The sequence below is a fragment of the Candoia aspera genome, chromosome 4 (assembly GCF_035149785.1).
Source record: "Candoia aspera isolate rCanAsp1 chromosome 4, rCanAsp1.hap2, whole genome shotgun sequence".
NCBI lineage: Eukaryota > Metazoa > Chordata > Lepidosauria > Squamata > Boidae > Candoia > Candoia aspera.
Window position 1 is genome coordinate 106,342,676 of NC_086156.1, and position 15,257 is coordinate 106,357,932.

Below are 15,257 nucleotides of genomic sequence, written 5' to 3' on the forward strand. Positions count from 1 at the left end.
ATATGGTCTACCTATCCACCAAATTCCTAAAGTCGCCCCAACCCTCGAAAAAACTGGGGCCTAAGTATATCGGGCCGCTTCGAGTAACCCAGATAGTGAACCCGGTGGCAATACGCCTGGACCTGCCGCACAATCTACGGAGACTGCACCCGGTATTTCACACCAGCCTCCTGAAACCTTCAACCACCTCTCGATGGCACCCGAGCACGCCACTGCCCTCCCCAGTGATGATCGACGGCCAACAACATTTCGAAGTAAGAGACATACTCGACTCTCGCCGTCAGCGGGGAATATTACACTATTTAGTAAGGTGGAAACACTTCCCCCACCCAGAATGGGTGGCGGCGCAACACGTCAAGGTGCCAGACTTGACCCGGGCATTCCACCGGACGTACCCCGACAAGCCAAAGGGGCAACAAGCCGAACTGGCCCCTGAACACCATTTTCCCCGCGGGCCCCCCCCACCAGCCGCGCCCCCAGGGGAAAGGGCCCCCTAAGCCCGCGACATGGGTAGACCTCCCCCCCCCCGGGACTCACCCTCCCCCCGCCCCGGGCCCATGAGGGAGTGACATTGGTCACCTGTGCATGCCTGGGGGCAACGCCCAGGATGCACACATAACAATGACGACGCACTTGAAAAAAAAAATAAGGGCCCTACCTGGAGCTGAAAAGCACCCGACCAGCCACGCCTCTTTCCTCGCCGAACTGAGCCAAACAAGCAGGGTGTGGCCGGAGCATGCGCACGCCCAGGGTGTGGTCGGGGCATGCGCACTGGGAACACACCCTAGATGGACACGAGGTAGAAGGCGGAGCAAAGGGAGGGGTGAAAACACTCTGGCGGGAAATTTAAAAAAAAAAATAAAAAAAATAAAACCATTTTGACAGCTCTCCTGGTAAAAAACCGGAAGGCCGGGGTGGGGCACTATTCGGACAGGGGGCAGTATGTCATGAGTGCCGTTGAGCTGAAGACATCAGCACAACGGCACACATGACAATAATGAGGAAGCAGAGGAAGGGGCTCAAGATAAGCATAGCACGCACAACAACAGCCACAGACCCTAGCCGGAGGATGCAGCCATCAGAACACAAAACAGAAAGAAGGAAAGACAAAGGCTAGGCGGATCAAGAGGCACACCCAAGCTGTTAGCACAAGCGCAACGCAGATCGCCCAGCTGACAGCAATCACCGGCTGAATGAGGAAACCGATGATGGGCGATCCCGGGGCACCAGCTGGGGCCTCGCAACCCTTCACCTACCGGCAAGACAGCATGCAGGACAAAGGGGGGATGACGTAACCCAGGGTGAGGGGGCGCTGACCGGCGCGGGGTATTTAAAGCCCGTACCGGCGCGCTCCCCTCACTCTCAGCTTTTTTTGCAACTGACACTACGTACGAAATAAACTGGAACCTGCTCTCCTTTGAATCAGCGTCTGTGTTTTACTCTGCGGTAGGCAGTGCATGACAAAGAGGCAGGTACCAGTCATGGCCAGGAGGGCCTTGTGCAACTATGGGTTGTGTGCCAGTAATACCCTTTCCTGGATCAAAAGGCCCTGCTTACAGTTACCCACACCATAGCCACCTCCTGGCTTGACTACTGTAACACGCTCTACATGGGGCTGCCCTTGAAAAGTACCTGGAAGCTTCAGTTGGTTCAAAATGCGGCAGCTCACATGGTTCTTTGCAAGTCCAGATTTGCACATGTGTCACCTCACTTGTGGGAGCTGCATTCATTGCCAATTTGCTTCTGGGTCCAATTCAAGGTGCTGGTTACCACCTTTAAAACTCAACATGGCTTGGGGCCAGGTTATTTGAAGGACTGCCTTTTCCCAGTCACATCTACCCAGCCTACCAGATCAGGGAAGCAGGGTATGTTACAGTTCCACACCATTAAGGAGGTCCATATAGTGGGACTGAGAAGAAGGGCCTTCTCTGTGGTGGCTCCTTCCCTGTGGAACATCATCCTTGCAGAGATAAGATTGGCCCCCACCTTAATACTCTTCAGAAAGGTCCTGAAGACATGGTTTTGCCAGCAGGCCTGGGGATCCCAGGTTGATGCAGAGCCCATCAAGTGGTTTGTTTGAATTATATTGTTGCTGTCAGGGGGGTGGGGATGTAGTAGGTTTTGTAGTTGGGCTTTTATTTTTATAAGCTGCCTGGAGTCACCATGAGTTGGGTGGCCATATAAATCTCCTCAATAAATAACTAATAAATAAATTAATCCAGCAGTCGCTGCTATGTCTGCCTGCAGCATAACCACCACTGGTCCCATCTCCCCCATTGTCCCAGACTGCCTACACCACCATCTCTGCTAACGCAGCATTTTGTTTTGGACTACCAACCACCTCCACACTCCATCAATAACATACTCAGGGCAACCAATAAGGGGGAGCCCACAGCATACTCATCTACTGCAGTGCCATCATGAAACAAATAATTAATTTCAAACCAAATTGTTCTACTGAAGATGGATTGAAACAGCAGAATAATAAAAAATATAATTTGACCCTAAGGGCAGATATAAGAATTGCTGAGGCCTGTCAGGTATAATATCTCTGAAGATGAAAGTCAGCTGGACAATGTTAGAAGCTAGAAGAGGTCATTGGAGAGAAAGTGGGAGGAGGAGTTGAATGAAGAGCTGAACCAGCTTCCTTTTCTTCTGCCTCTTATTGTGCTATTCAACTGAATGATATGCTGGACTCTCACTGGCAAGTTTCATTTTGATCACATCTGAACGTGGTGACAGCTTCACTCCCTTACTCCTTTTTAAGTTGCATATGTTTCCTTCTGATCTGTGCATGTTATCCTCAGACAGCAAAATTCCATGTTGTCCATATAATAAAAGATGCCTTCTGAGATTTGATCCAAAAGTCTTAATTCTCATGTCTTCCCAGCCATTCCATGCCCGTCTTTCATCCAACCATGGCGATGTAGAACAGAATGGTTCCCTGTTCATATCTCGTGACCACTTTTACTAGTCATGTTTCCAAATGTATAATCCTAGCATTAAGTGGATCATTACATATGTAATAAGCAATAATTAAATATCTCTAATTTGAAATAAAGCAATATTCACTATATTTATTTTCTGGTCAAATGTAAGGTGTTGAACCAGGTTTGTTCAAACTTTATGTGTTGGTCTTACAATAGTCCAGGTAACATTCGAAAACAATAAAGTTGTTGCCAAGAAAACTACATGTAAACATGAGTGAGATTTGATGCTAAAGACTTTAATTTTATTATACAAAAAGAACTCATATTTGTTTGCCTCTTTGTTTAAGTGCAAGTACTTATGTCTCTGTATCTGCCTTTACTTTTCCTTCTGTTCACTGCTGTATCTCTCTGTCCTCTCTCTCTCTTTCTCTCTCATTGAATCAGTTTTGTGAATTGGTTAAGGCACCAGCTTCACAACTTGGAGTCCATGAGGTCTAATCCAGACTTGGGCACAAACCTCAGTGACCTTGCTCCAGTCAATCTCTGCCCTAGGAACAAGGCAATGGAAAACACTTTCCCAAAATCTTGCCAAGAAAACTGCAGGGATTCATCCAGGCAATTGCCAGGAGTCAACACTGACTCAAAGGAACCAAAAGTAAAGTAAGTAAGTAAGTAAGTAAGTAAGTAAGTAAGTAAGTAAGTAAATAGATAGATAGATAGATAGATAATAAAATAAATAAAATAAAATAAAATAAAATCTACATCAATGCCTATACATGTACATATTGTTGTTGTTTATTCATTTAGTCGCTTCCGACTCTTCGTGACTTCATGGACCAGCCCATGCCAGAACTTCCTGTCAGTCGTCAACACCCCCAGCTCCCCCAGGGATGAGTCCATCACCTCTAGAATATCATCCATCCATCTTGCCCTTGGTCGACCCCTCTTCCTTTTGCCCTCCACTCTCCCTAGCATCAGCATCTTCTCCAGGGTGTCCTGTCTTTTCATTATGTGGCCAAAGTATTTCAGTTTTGCCTTGAAATGTACATATTTTACATATTTTATGTAGATATATGTACATTTTATAAATGTACATATATCTACATCAATTTGTATCTTGATTTATGGATATAATGACTTTGCTGTCTTATGGCTAATGTCTTCCTGCCTCAGGAGGACCTCACATGTTTTCTTTGGAGTTGTGAACACTGAAACTCTTTACATACTGTCTCACTATCATTATGAAATTAGCCAGTTTGTTTCTTCCAAATCCTATGGGACTCCAAGGAAAAAAGTATGAACTCACCCTGAAGGATGCTATTAATGTTCCCTGTGATATTCAAACCCAGGGCTGGAAGCCCCAAAGTTCTGTGAGTTGATTTGATAGTATGTTGCACTGTCAATTTTTGTCTGAAAAACACCTGAAGAAGTCTGATCAGTCTGATCTACTTCAAGGATCTTGTTGCAGACAAGGGCATTTGTATACAGAACAAAGACTTTCATGGAAGATGCTAGTATTCATGGAGTCACTGCTAATAGTAATGTCCCAAGTGATCTGCAGGAATCCTAGCATTCAATGTGACTTTTATGAACCTCTTCCTATTTTTCACAGATATCATCAGTTTGGAGATGTTAATATTGCTGGCATTATTTCTGTGTTCTCCACATTTTCTGATCCCATTGATTTCAGTCAACATCCTTCTCAGGAACTTCAAGATGGAGTTATGTAAATACTTCTTTCATTTATAATCAAGCTCTGTATCTCGTTCAATCACATGACATTCAAAATATTTTCCTGACAGCTATAATAAAAACAGTGCCTGAAACATCCCTTGATGCCTTGATCTATGTTCAAGCTACATTTCAGTTTCTACATGAAGTGGACAAAGAGGCCAAAGCCCTATTAAGACTAATCATATCCAATTATCTCTAAATAGAATGTGGGTACAGATTAATTTATGAAGATATAACTACCACTAAAATCGATGGGACCTATATTAGGCATGATTTGTTTTTTTTCAGTTGATTTTACTGGTAAAAATGCAGCTTTCTTCATCTGGATATAATGGGGTTTGCTACTGGGCATTTCTCATGCATTACAAAATAACACTTCCAACCTCAAGCCAGTGTTTGTCTCGTATTAAAAAAAAAAAAAAAACTGGTTCTGGAGCGGTATACTGTATATGTGCTACTTTTTGTTTAGCATTTTCTAAGATCCTAACAGAATAGTAAACATATTGCAGTAAAATACATTCAACAAAATATGTTGTACTGTGTTGCAGATGCCGGATTCTAAAGCAGCCCGTTCTTAATATATTATGTAACATTTCTTACAGAGTATCCTTTCAGAATTACCAGCACATCCTTGCCTTAGTGTTTACTCTAAAGGAGATCAGTGAAAACCCCCAGATGCTGCCCAATGTCACACTGGGCTTCCACATTTATAATAGCAACTTCAGTCCAAGTTGGACGTACCTTGCCTCAATGGTGCTTCTCTTCACCCAAGGCAGATTTGTCCCTAACTATAAGTGTGGGGTCCCAAAAACCTTGGCTGCAGTCATTGGGGGAGCTGACATCTGTCTCTACATGGCAACTGTACTCAGCATCTACAAAGTTCCTCAGGTAAGATGTGTTGAAGATGTATGGCACTATCTGAACAAGCCTAGAGTGTTTTTGCTTTTATGATAAAGAGCATGTTTCAGACTGTATACACCCTTTTGATAGATACTCAGAAAGGAAGCTTTCAAGATGGCTGATGGTTGGCACACAACCATCCATTTCTTGTAATTCAGTGAACATTTATAACCACAGATGAAGACATGGAATCCAGACAGTCAAATATCTTCTTGGGTTAATAGCAAAAGTACAAGATGTTCTAATGATCTAGCTTGAATTAATCCATTTAATTTCAAACTCCAAATAAAGGTAAAAGTTAATCAAAAATAGAAAAAAGCAAGAATACATGTTGACTGAAAGAGGATATGGAGAGGATGGAAACAGGAATGCCCCTTGAAGACCAAACAGAGATTTGAAATGATCAGATTTCCTGAAGGTCCCAATAATTTTTCTAGATTGTAGATAGAGAGAAGACAGCCTCAATGCATATCCCAGGATAACAAAAAGAATGTAAGATGGATGAGCCCAGCATTTAGGGATCTTTCTCCTACTGCTATATGGTCCCTTTGTTCTCTGAGCCTTGGGAAACTTTCCTTCACTTTTAGTCCAGCAACTCTGTATACTCCTCCAGGAGAAAAACACAGAGTTTTGGCTTTTTAGAGATCAAAACAGCTAGGGTGTTTTAGGTGTCTTGGGCTTCTGTGGATGTTTTTCTCTCTAGGACAGCAGTGTCTCCAAAATATTCTGAAAACTTTAAAGGGGGTAGAAAGGAGAGAGTTTTGGGATTATCAGATATTCATTTCTGCTTGATTGGATTAGCACAGAACCACAAGTAATGGTAAGTATGGCCAGACAGTGGGGATGTTTGGGAGAGCAAAATATTCCCCAATCCCAGGCACTGAATAAAGGCTCAAGCTTAATCTTTCCTTTTCTAGAACATATATATATTTCTTGACTTCTAAGATTGAAACCTGGGTAGCCATTTGGAAACTATTTAGACAACATTTCAGTATACGAGCTCAAAAACATCCAAAAACTCAATTCATGTACATATGTTCATAGGCTCATGTGGACCTTTGCAATTGCATATGTTTTTGCTCTCTTTAGTTGACCTACGGCTCTGCTCCAGTCATGGATAAAGCAACTCAAGCTGTTTTCTTCCAACAAATGTTTCCAGATGACTCCCACCAACACAGGGGTCTCCTCCAGCTATTGCTGTATTTTAGGTGGACGTGGGTTGGAGTTCTTGCTGTGAACGATGACAAAGGAGAGAAATTTGTACAGGAGGTGCTCCCCGTGTTTTCCCAGCATGGCATCTGCTTTGATTTCGTACAAGAGTTCTCTAATGTAGCTTTTTACATTGATTTTAATGATCTAGTAGGACAAGGAATCCAAATATATCAAGTTCTCATGAACAGCACAGCCAATATCATAGTCTTATATGGTGAAATTGAGTCCATATCAATTCTGAGAACCTTCCTGCAATTATCAGAAGTAGAGGATATACCAAAGAAGACAAAAATCTGGGTTACAACAGCTCAGACAGATTACACTTCAAATTCCTTTCATAAATCTTGGGGCATCCATTTCCTGCAAGGTTCTTTATCCTTTGCAGTTCACACAAAGGAGGTCCAAGACTTCCAGGAATTTCTTGAAAGCATAAATCCAATCAACAATAAGTATGATAATTTTAGAAAAGATTTCTGGGAACAGGCATTCAATTGTTTCTTCCCCAACTCTAAAACACAGAACACTGAGAACAAATGTACTGGATGGGAGAGTCTTGAGACCCTTCCTACAGCTGTGTTTGAAACACGCATGAGTGGCCATAGCTACAATATTTACAATGCAGTCTATGCTGTGGCACATGCTTTGCAATCTCTGTATTTATCTAAGTCCAGGCAAAGAAGAGTATTGAAAGGAAGGCAACAGTTTCAGAATCAAGTGTTGTGGCAGGTAAGATCTTAAGCAGAGAAATGCAGAAACCTTTGCATACATGCATTGGTAACATTTGTTCATAAATTTTAATGAACAATATTCTCTAACTGACATTTGATCTAAAAGTGAAATGTAGTAACAGCTTAACTAATTCAAACATTTATATGCTCATACTACAATTACAAAAGGCATTCTTCCAAATTATAACCACATCTCTTAGAATATGGTTCATGAAATTAACTGTCATAAATTCAGTCTGTAAGTAAATGGAAGGAGGTGATCTGTACTGTAGCAGTCTTTTGTTCTAGATGCTTTGCTTGGAATGTTTGCATTGAATTTGATTAAATAGATTCAATTTCCTTTTAGAAATCTAAGGTTCCATAAGACTTGGCCTCAGATAAAAAAATAAATAAAAAACCAGTGGCACATATCTGTTTGATTATTTGATTATTATTATTATTATTATTATTATTATTATTATTATTATTATTTGATTATTCAAAGTACCTTCATGCCCACTTTTCAATACATTTCTTGATTAGGTTGTTCTCAAGCAAACGTTGAATGGAGGAGACAGGACTGATAATAATAATGAGAGATCCTTACTCAAGAAAGACACAGGATCCTGGAATTCTACCTTTTTCAAACTTGTCCATTTCAAAGAATAAATCGTTTCTTAGATAGTTCTCCAATTGTCATCCCCAAAGTCAGTGATGAGTCAGATTGATGAAGATTGCAATTGACAAGGATTGTTATTTGTTTGATGCTGGTCTAGAAACCAGAATAAAAGCAAACAAAGAAATATCCTTCCCTCCTTCCCCCCGATCTCTCTGTGCCTCTGTATTTTAGCTTCATTCATTTCTGAGAAGTATCACATTCAACAACAGTGTTGGTGAAAAGATCTCCTTTGATGAAAATGGAGAATTCATTGGTGGATTTGATATTATCAACTGGATCACATTCCCAAACCAGTCCTTTCTTAGAGTCAAAGTTGGAGTGATAGATCCCACCGTTCCACCAAACAAGTTCTTCAGTATCTCTGTGGATTCCATCACATGGCCAGTAGGCTTTCATCAGGTTAAATATATGAATCTAGATATGTCTGCCTTCATTTATATAGCATAAAATATTATCTTTATTGATGAAAGTCCCATAGTATTACTCCTGAGCTAACCTAAGTACAAATGACCTAGGAAAGAAAAAAATGCCTATAGGAATGCTCATATTTCAAACACTTGGCATAGAATATTGCACCATTTACTTTGCCCCACTGTGTGCTCTAAATTAGTTATGGACAATGAAAACCATGATTCTGATGTAAAAGCTCAAGTCGTATCCACTAGATTTCATCAATTTGGTAATATATAAATTAAGAAGAAGATAACACCATTTCATTCCCTACCCAGCACACAAACTTTCTTTTTGAGAGTGCAGATGATGGCTATAGAAGGCCATAGATTCCGATAATGGTAGATGTTTAATGAGTGAGTTGCAGACCAATTATGTCTCAAAGTAATGTCTTCATACTATTTCAAGCTTGCTTATCAATTTTTTCTTAATCTGTTGATTCCCCAGTAACAGTATCTCTTCAAACATTTTCTTTCTCTTCTATATCTTAAAATATGCTTCTTTATTTATGGATAGGCACCACCTTTTTCTTTGTGTAATGATCCTTGTGAGGCAGGGTACAGCAAGGCCAAAAAAGAAGGGGAGCCATTTTGCTGCTATGATTGCCTTCTGTGTCCTGAGAGGAAAATATCAAAGGAGAAGGGTAGGAACATTCCAGATATAATGGGATTAAGCCATTTGATATAACACTGTGTATAATCCACTATCCCCACTCCTATTGTCTTCTTTTTCAGACATGGATGACTGCTTTCTGTGTCCATATGATCATTATCCAAACCCTGATAGAAATAAATGCATTCCAAAGTGGATCACCTTTTTGTCCTATGAAGAACCCATGGGGATCAGTCTGACTGTTCTTTCACAGTGCTTTTCTTTAATGACAATTTTGGTGCTCACAATCTTCATTAAACACAAAGACACTCCAATTGTCAAAGCCAACAACCAGAATCTCACCTACACTCTCCTTGTTTCCCTCCTCCTCTCTTTCCTTTGTGTGTTTCTATTTATTGGGAGACCTGATAAGATTGTGTGTCTCCTTCGACAACCAGCTTTTGGCATCATCTTCTCTGTGGCGGTGTCTTGTGTATTGGCCAAAACCTTTGTTGTGGTTCTAGCATTCATGGCCACCAAACCTGGTTCCAGAATGAGGAAATGGGTGGGTAGAAGAACGGTCAGTTTCATTCTTCTTTCCTGTTCCCTTGTTCAAGCCAGCTTTTGTGCTGCATGGCTGATAATGTCCCCACCATACCCAGATTTTGATGTGCACTCATTGTCTGAAGAAGTCATCATGGAGTGCAGTGAGGGGTCCGTCACCATGTTCTACTGTGTCTTGGGCTTTATGGGTTTCCTGGCTGTGATCAGCTTCTCTGCTGCTTTTCTAGCTAGGAAGTTACCTGACAGTTTCAACGAAGCCAAATTCATCACCTTCAGCATGTTGGTCTTCTGCAGTGTTTGGCTGTGCTTTGTTCCAACCTATCTAAGTACAAGGGGGAAATACATGTTGGCTGTGGAGATCTTCTCTATGATCTCCTCTGGTGCTGGCTTATTAGTGTGTATTTTTTCCCCGAAGTGTTTTATCATTGTGATGAGACCTGAACTGAACAATAAGCATCAGTTAATGAAAAGCAAGTTTTAAAAAAAAATCTCTGTTTTCCTGGTATCCTTCATGTGTACATGTTGGAGAACTTTCCCATTTGCACATTTAAGCCAGGGAGCAATGTGCAATTAGATTGGCCTTCTATGTTGCAATGACTGCCCTTCCCCCCCTGAGATTTGGATGGCTCTGACCTTTTCTTTCCTTTTGAAAGGCAAATATTAATGGGGGCCATATACAAGGAATAAATAAATGAATAAAAGAATAGCACAAATTGGTTTATTGACATATTTCATTATGGGAGTATATAGAGAGACTTAAAGAGTGGAGTGGTTATTAGTCCTCTTTATAGACCAATGGAAATTGTTCTTCCTTATTTAATTGCTTACAATTTTGCTATACATCACTGTTTACACTATATATACATATTTAATGTGAATTATAAATTTCTTTTTACTGGTCATATTAATTCATATGCACACTAGAATGTGTAAAAAGGAGTGGAGATTATATACAAAAGAGCTTTTCATTTAAACAGAGAGGGCCTATGAATTGTTTCTGAAGTAATCAGGCATTAGAAATGTCTGGTGTATGTCATGAGAGGTGGTTACCTACAGAAAGGGGGGTACATTCAAAATACTTTCCAATTGGCCACCTGGCTGGCCTTCTGCCTTGTCCTCAGTAACAAAGACAAGTAAAATCTCATGCAAAAAAACATTTTTTTTTGGCAAATCCAAATAAATTCTATCAGAGATCCAGCACATGTTAGTATCCAATTTACATAAGAGTCCCTTTCTAGTAAATTGACTTGAATATGTTCACTGTATAGAACAGCATGTTCCATGGTCATAGGTCTGTTTGGAATATATATGACATTGCAGCACTTGATTTAGAGGGCAGACGGTGATTCTAAGTGCTAGTTGATGAAATCATTCTGTCTTCCATCCTATCAGCTGACTATGCATAATTAGCATAGTATATGTATATGTTTAACCTTATTTTTATTTGCTTGCTGATTGGATGGTACAAGAAAGAATTTTAGCAATCGAGCAAGCCGAGTTAAGGTCAGGTTTTTCTATGGCGGATCAGTGATGACTCTGCACCATCTCTCTGCAAAGTAGATTAACCTTCCTAGAGGTGCTTTCTATGATGTTTTCATAGATCTGAAAATAGCATTTGATTCAATGCCCCATGAAAGGTTGTGGCAAACATTAGCTGTTCCTGCAGCAATTAAAATGTTTCAAGCCAAAGTGTTAAATGTTTTGCTGTGCACAGTGTTGCACTTAGAAAGACATCTGTACTTCACAAGCTGTGCCATCTCAGTTCTGAGATATTTAGTCTAAGTTCCCATTCTGTTGCTCACGTGCTTCTGTGGCTGAATCTCAGTTGAGGCTTGATTAAGACTCTGCCAGTTAAGACTGTGAATTCCAATCCTGCCTAAGGTACAAATGAACTCAGGGATCTTGGTCCACTCACTCACTCTCATCCCTAGGAAGAAGGCAAAACCCTTCCCAAAAGCTTGCCAAGAAAACTGTAAGGATTCATCCAGGGAGGGATAAGGAGTCATCACTGACCTGAAGGCATGAACAGAACAGAACAGAACAGAACAGGAATAAAATCTATCTTTAGTATTTAACTATATCAGTTCCTATACTCATACATATATCTACATAAATTTGTATCTTGATATATGAATATAATGATTTTCATTGTTTGTTTTGTGGCTCATGCCTCCTGCCTCAGGAGGCCCTCATATGTTTTGAAGACCTTTACATAGGTGACTGTTTCACTATTATTATGAAATTGGCTAGTTTGCCTCTTCCAAATCCCATAGGGCTCCAAGGCAAAAGGATGGACCAACCCTGAAGGATACTATTAATATTCCCCATGAAATTCAAACCCCAAAGCCCCAAAGCTCTGTGAGTTGATTCTACAGTATAGTATGTTGCACTCTCTTTTCTGTCTGAAAAACACCTGAAAAAGTTAGATCAGCCTGATCTACTTGGAGACATTCAAGGATCATGTGCAGACAGGAGCATTTGTATACAGAAAGAAGACATTCATGGAAGATCTCAATATTCGTGGAGTCACTGTTGGTATTAATGCCTCAAGTGATGTGCAAGGACCCCAAACTTCAATGTGACCTTGATGAGCCTCTTACTATTCATCATACATATCATCAACAAGGAGAATTGCTGGAATTATTTCTGTCCTCTTGACATTTTCTAATGTGGGAAAACCCAGTCATATAAACCCCGCAGGTTAAGGCGGTCCCAATCTGTGCCTCTTGGAATGGCTCACCAATTCCTCAGTGCTACGCATGTGCTTAACAGTCTGGAAGGGAGCCCCCTGCTCACCATCCTTACTCATGACAACTTCTCCTCGATTTCATCTGCCCATCCTACCAGATCCAGCAGAGAGGGCATGTTATGGGTCCCGTTGCCTAAGGAGCTACATTTGGAGGTCCTAGGTGGTGGAATTTTTCTGCATGGCGCATGGCTGTTGAAAATTTCCCCCTCTGAGATGACATTGACCTTGTCACTGTTGAGCTTCCAAAGGTCCCTCAAGACCAGGTTACGCCAGCAGGCCCCAGGGGACGGGTGACCCAGTAAGGTGGCTCCATTTTTAACATCCCTTCGTTTATTATTCTTTATTTTAGTTTGGTTCTTTTGTACTTTTTATGTATTAATTGACAGTTTTCAGCTTTGTTGTAGACCTCTCAGAGTCACTTGTTTGTGAGATAGGTAGCTATATAAATTGGTTTAATTAATAAATGAATGAATAATTTTTTTTAAAAAGCCAGTGTCAGGAGTCTCAACCTCCAGTGCATGATTTCCTCATCTATTATTAGGACAGAAATTAGATTGGAATTATTGAATCTCTAAAGCTAGCAGCCCATTACAATTGATCAGGCTCTTTTAGCCTACCACTTGCCTTTCTGCTACCAACCATTCCCAAATGTGGGTTCCCATTTCCACTACATCTTCCAACTCTCAAGGTGTCCAGTGCAGAAGTGCTTCCTTCAATATAGTATGCACATTAGAATCATACCTAGAACGAAGGACCAGGTTGAGACCAGAGGGACAAACTAAGGTACAAGGTAAGACTGTGGTACAAACAAGCTCAAGGACCTTTGTCCACTCAAACTCTCTCATCCCTAGGGAGAAGGCAAAACCCTTCTCTACAGCTTGCCAAGAAAACTGCAGAGACTCATCCATGGAGGGATCAGAAGCCAAAACTGACTTGAAGGCATTAAAATAAAATAATAAATTAAAATAAATTAAAATAAAACAGTAAAAACCAATAAAATAAAATAATAAAATCAATCTTTAGTTTCTATATTAATGCCTCTATTCACATTATCCACATAAATCTGTATCTTGATTTAAGACATAACGATTTTCATTGTTTGTCGTCTGGCTCATGCTTTCCTGCTTCAGGAGGCCCTCACATGATTTGAAGACCTTTTCATAGGTAACTGTCTCACTGTCATTATGAAATTAGCCGGTTTGCCTCTTCCAAATCCCATAGGGCTCCAAGGCAAAAGAATGGACCAAGCCTGAAGGATACTATTAATATTCCCCATGAAATTCAAACCCCAAAGCCCCAAAGCTCAGTGAGTTGATTGTATAGTATGTTGCACTCTCTACTTCTGTTTGAAAAGACCTGAAAAAGTCAGATCAGCCTGATCTACTTGGAGGCGTTCAAGGATCATGTGCAAACAGGGGCATTTGTATACAGAAAGAAGACATCCATGGAAGATGTTAGTATTCATGGAGTCACTGTTGGTATTAATGCCTCAAGTGAAGTGCAAGGATCCCAGACTTCAGTGTGACCTTGATGAGCCTCTTCCTATTCATCACACCTACCATCAACAGGGACAAGTTAGCATTGCTGGCATTCTTTCTGTAGTCTCAACATATTCTGATCCCATTGATTTCAGTCAACATCAGTCTCAGGGACTTCAAGATGGACTTGTGTAAGTACATCATCAATTAATTTCAAGCTCTGGACTTTGCTGTAGAACCATATAATGCTCAAAATATTTTCCTGTAATGACAGAAGCTCCAGAAACCAACTTCTTAAATAGGATGTCTAGATTTATTGTCAATCTAAGTTTCAGTTTCCATGTGTGGGATCAACACAGGACTCAAAGCCAAAATAATCAAGGCTCCCTGCATTCTTTATCTTGAGTTACTTTCTGCCCTACTTGTCTGCTCTGAAGAAGGCCATTGTCTAAGTGGCAACCAGGGAAGGAGCAAACTTCTTGAATACAGAGAATCACGGGTTGCTATGGGAATGTCCTGATACAATTTAGCAAAATTTGCAGAAGCTGGTGTGAGATACTTTTCAAGGTTGTTGCCACATTCCATTATGTTTCAGTTTGGTTTAAACAGGACCATTTATCTGAAAACGTACTGTTCTGACACGAGTAAAGTTGAAAAAAAAAGTCCGAATCTCAATTACAACAAAACCCATCTAATTATCTGTAAATATAGATCAAGGTATAGATTAATTTATGAGGATGTAGCTACCACTAAAATATTATCCATGATAACTTTTTAAAATTTTGATATCCCTGTTACCAAAATTCAGCTATTTTCTTCTGGATATAAGCCATTCTTTAAAGCTGGGATTTGATATTGGGCCTTTCTCATGTATTACAGAATAATACTTCCAATTTCAAGACAGGGTTTGTCTTGTATTAAAAATAACTCCACGTTCTGGGGTATTATATATGTTCCTTTGTTAAGAATTTTGCGTTTTCCAGGGCCCTAGCCAAATAGTAAATATTTTGCACTAAAATACATTGACATATTATAGTACTAAAATATTGAAGATGCCATATTCCGAAGCAGACCCTTTTATGAGGATGATGATGATGATGCAATTTTCGTTACAGAGTATTGTTTCAGAGTTACCAGCACATCCTTGCCTTAGCATTTGCTCTCAAAGAGATCAATGGAAATCCCCAGATCCTGCCTAATGTCACGCTGGGCTTCCAGATTTATAATAGCAATTTCAGTCCAAGGTGGACTTACCTTGCCTCC

At 40.5% G+C, this 15,257-nt stretch overlaps 1 protein-coding gene across 1 annotated transcript; it reads left to right on the forward strand.

Annotated features, from left to right (window-relative positions):
- Nucleotides 1-2,918: 2,918 nt before the first annotated feature.
- Nucleotides 2,919-10,248, forward strand: LOC134496907 (vomeronasal type-2 receptor 26-like). Its single transcript, XM_063302623.1, has 6 exons — nucleotides 2,919-2,926; nucleotides 5,267-5,552; nucleotides 6,654-7,502; nucleotides 8,334-8,561; nucleotides 9,129-9,255; nucleotides 9,347-10,248. The coding sequence occupies exons 1-6, from the start codon at nucleotides 2,919-2,921 to the stop codon at nucleotides 10,246-10,248; spliced, it is 2,400 nt and encodes a 799-aa protein (XP_063158693.1).
- Nucleotides 10,249-15,257: the final 5,009 nt, after the last annotated feature.

Coding starts and splice junctions, on each gene's coding strand:
- LOC134496907 (XM_063302623.1), top strand. Junction 8,562..9,128: donor GGCCAGTAGGCTTTCATCAG/GTTAAATATATG, acceptor ATTTATGGATAG/GCACCACCTTTTTCTTTGTG. Junction 9,256..9,346: donor GAAAATATCAAAGGAGAAGG/GTAGGAACATTC, acceptor CTTCTTTTTCAG/ACATGGATGACTGCTTTCTG.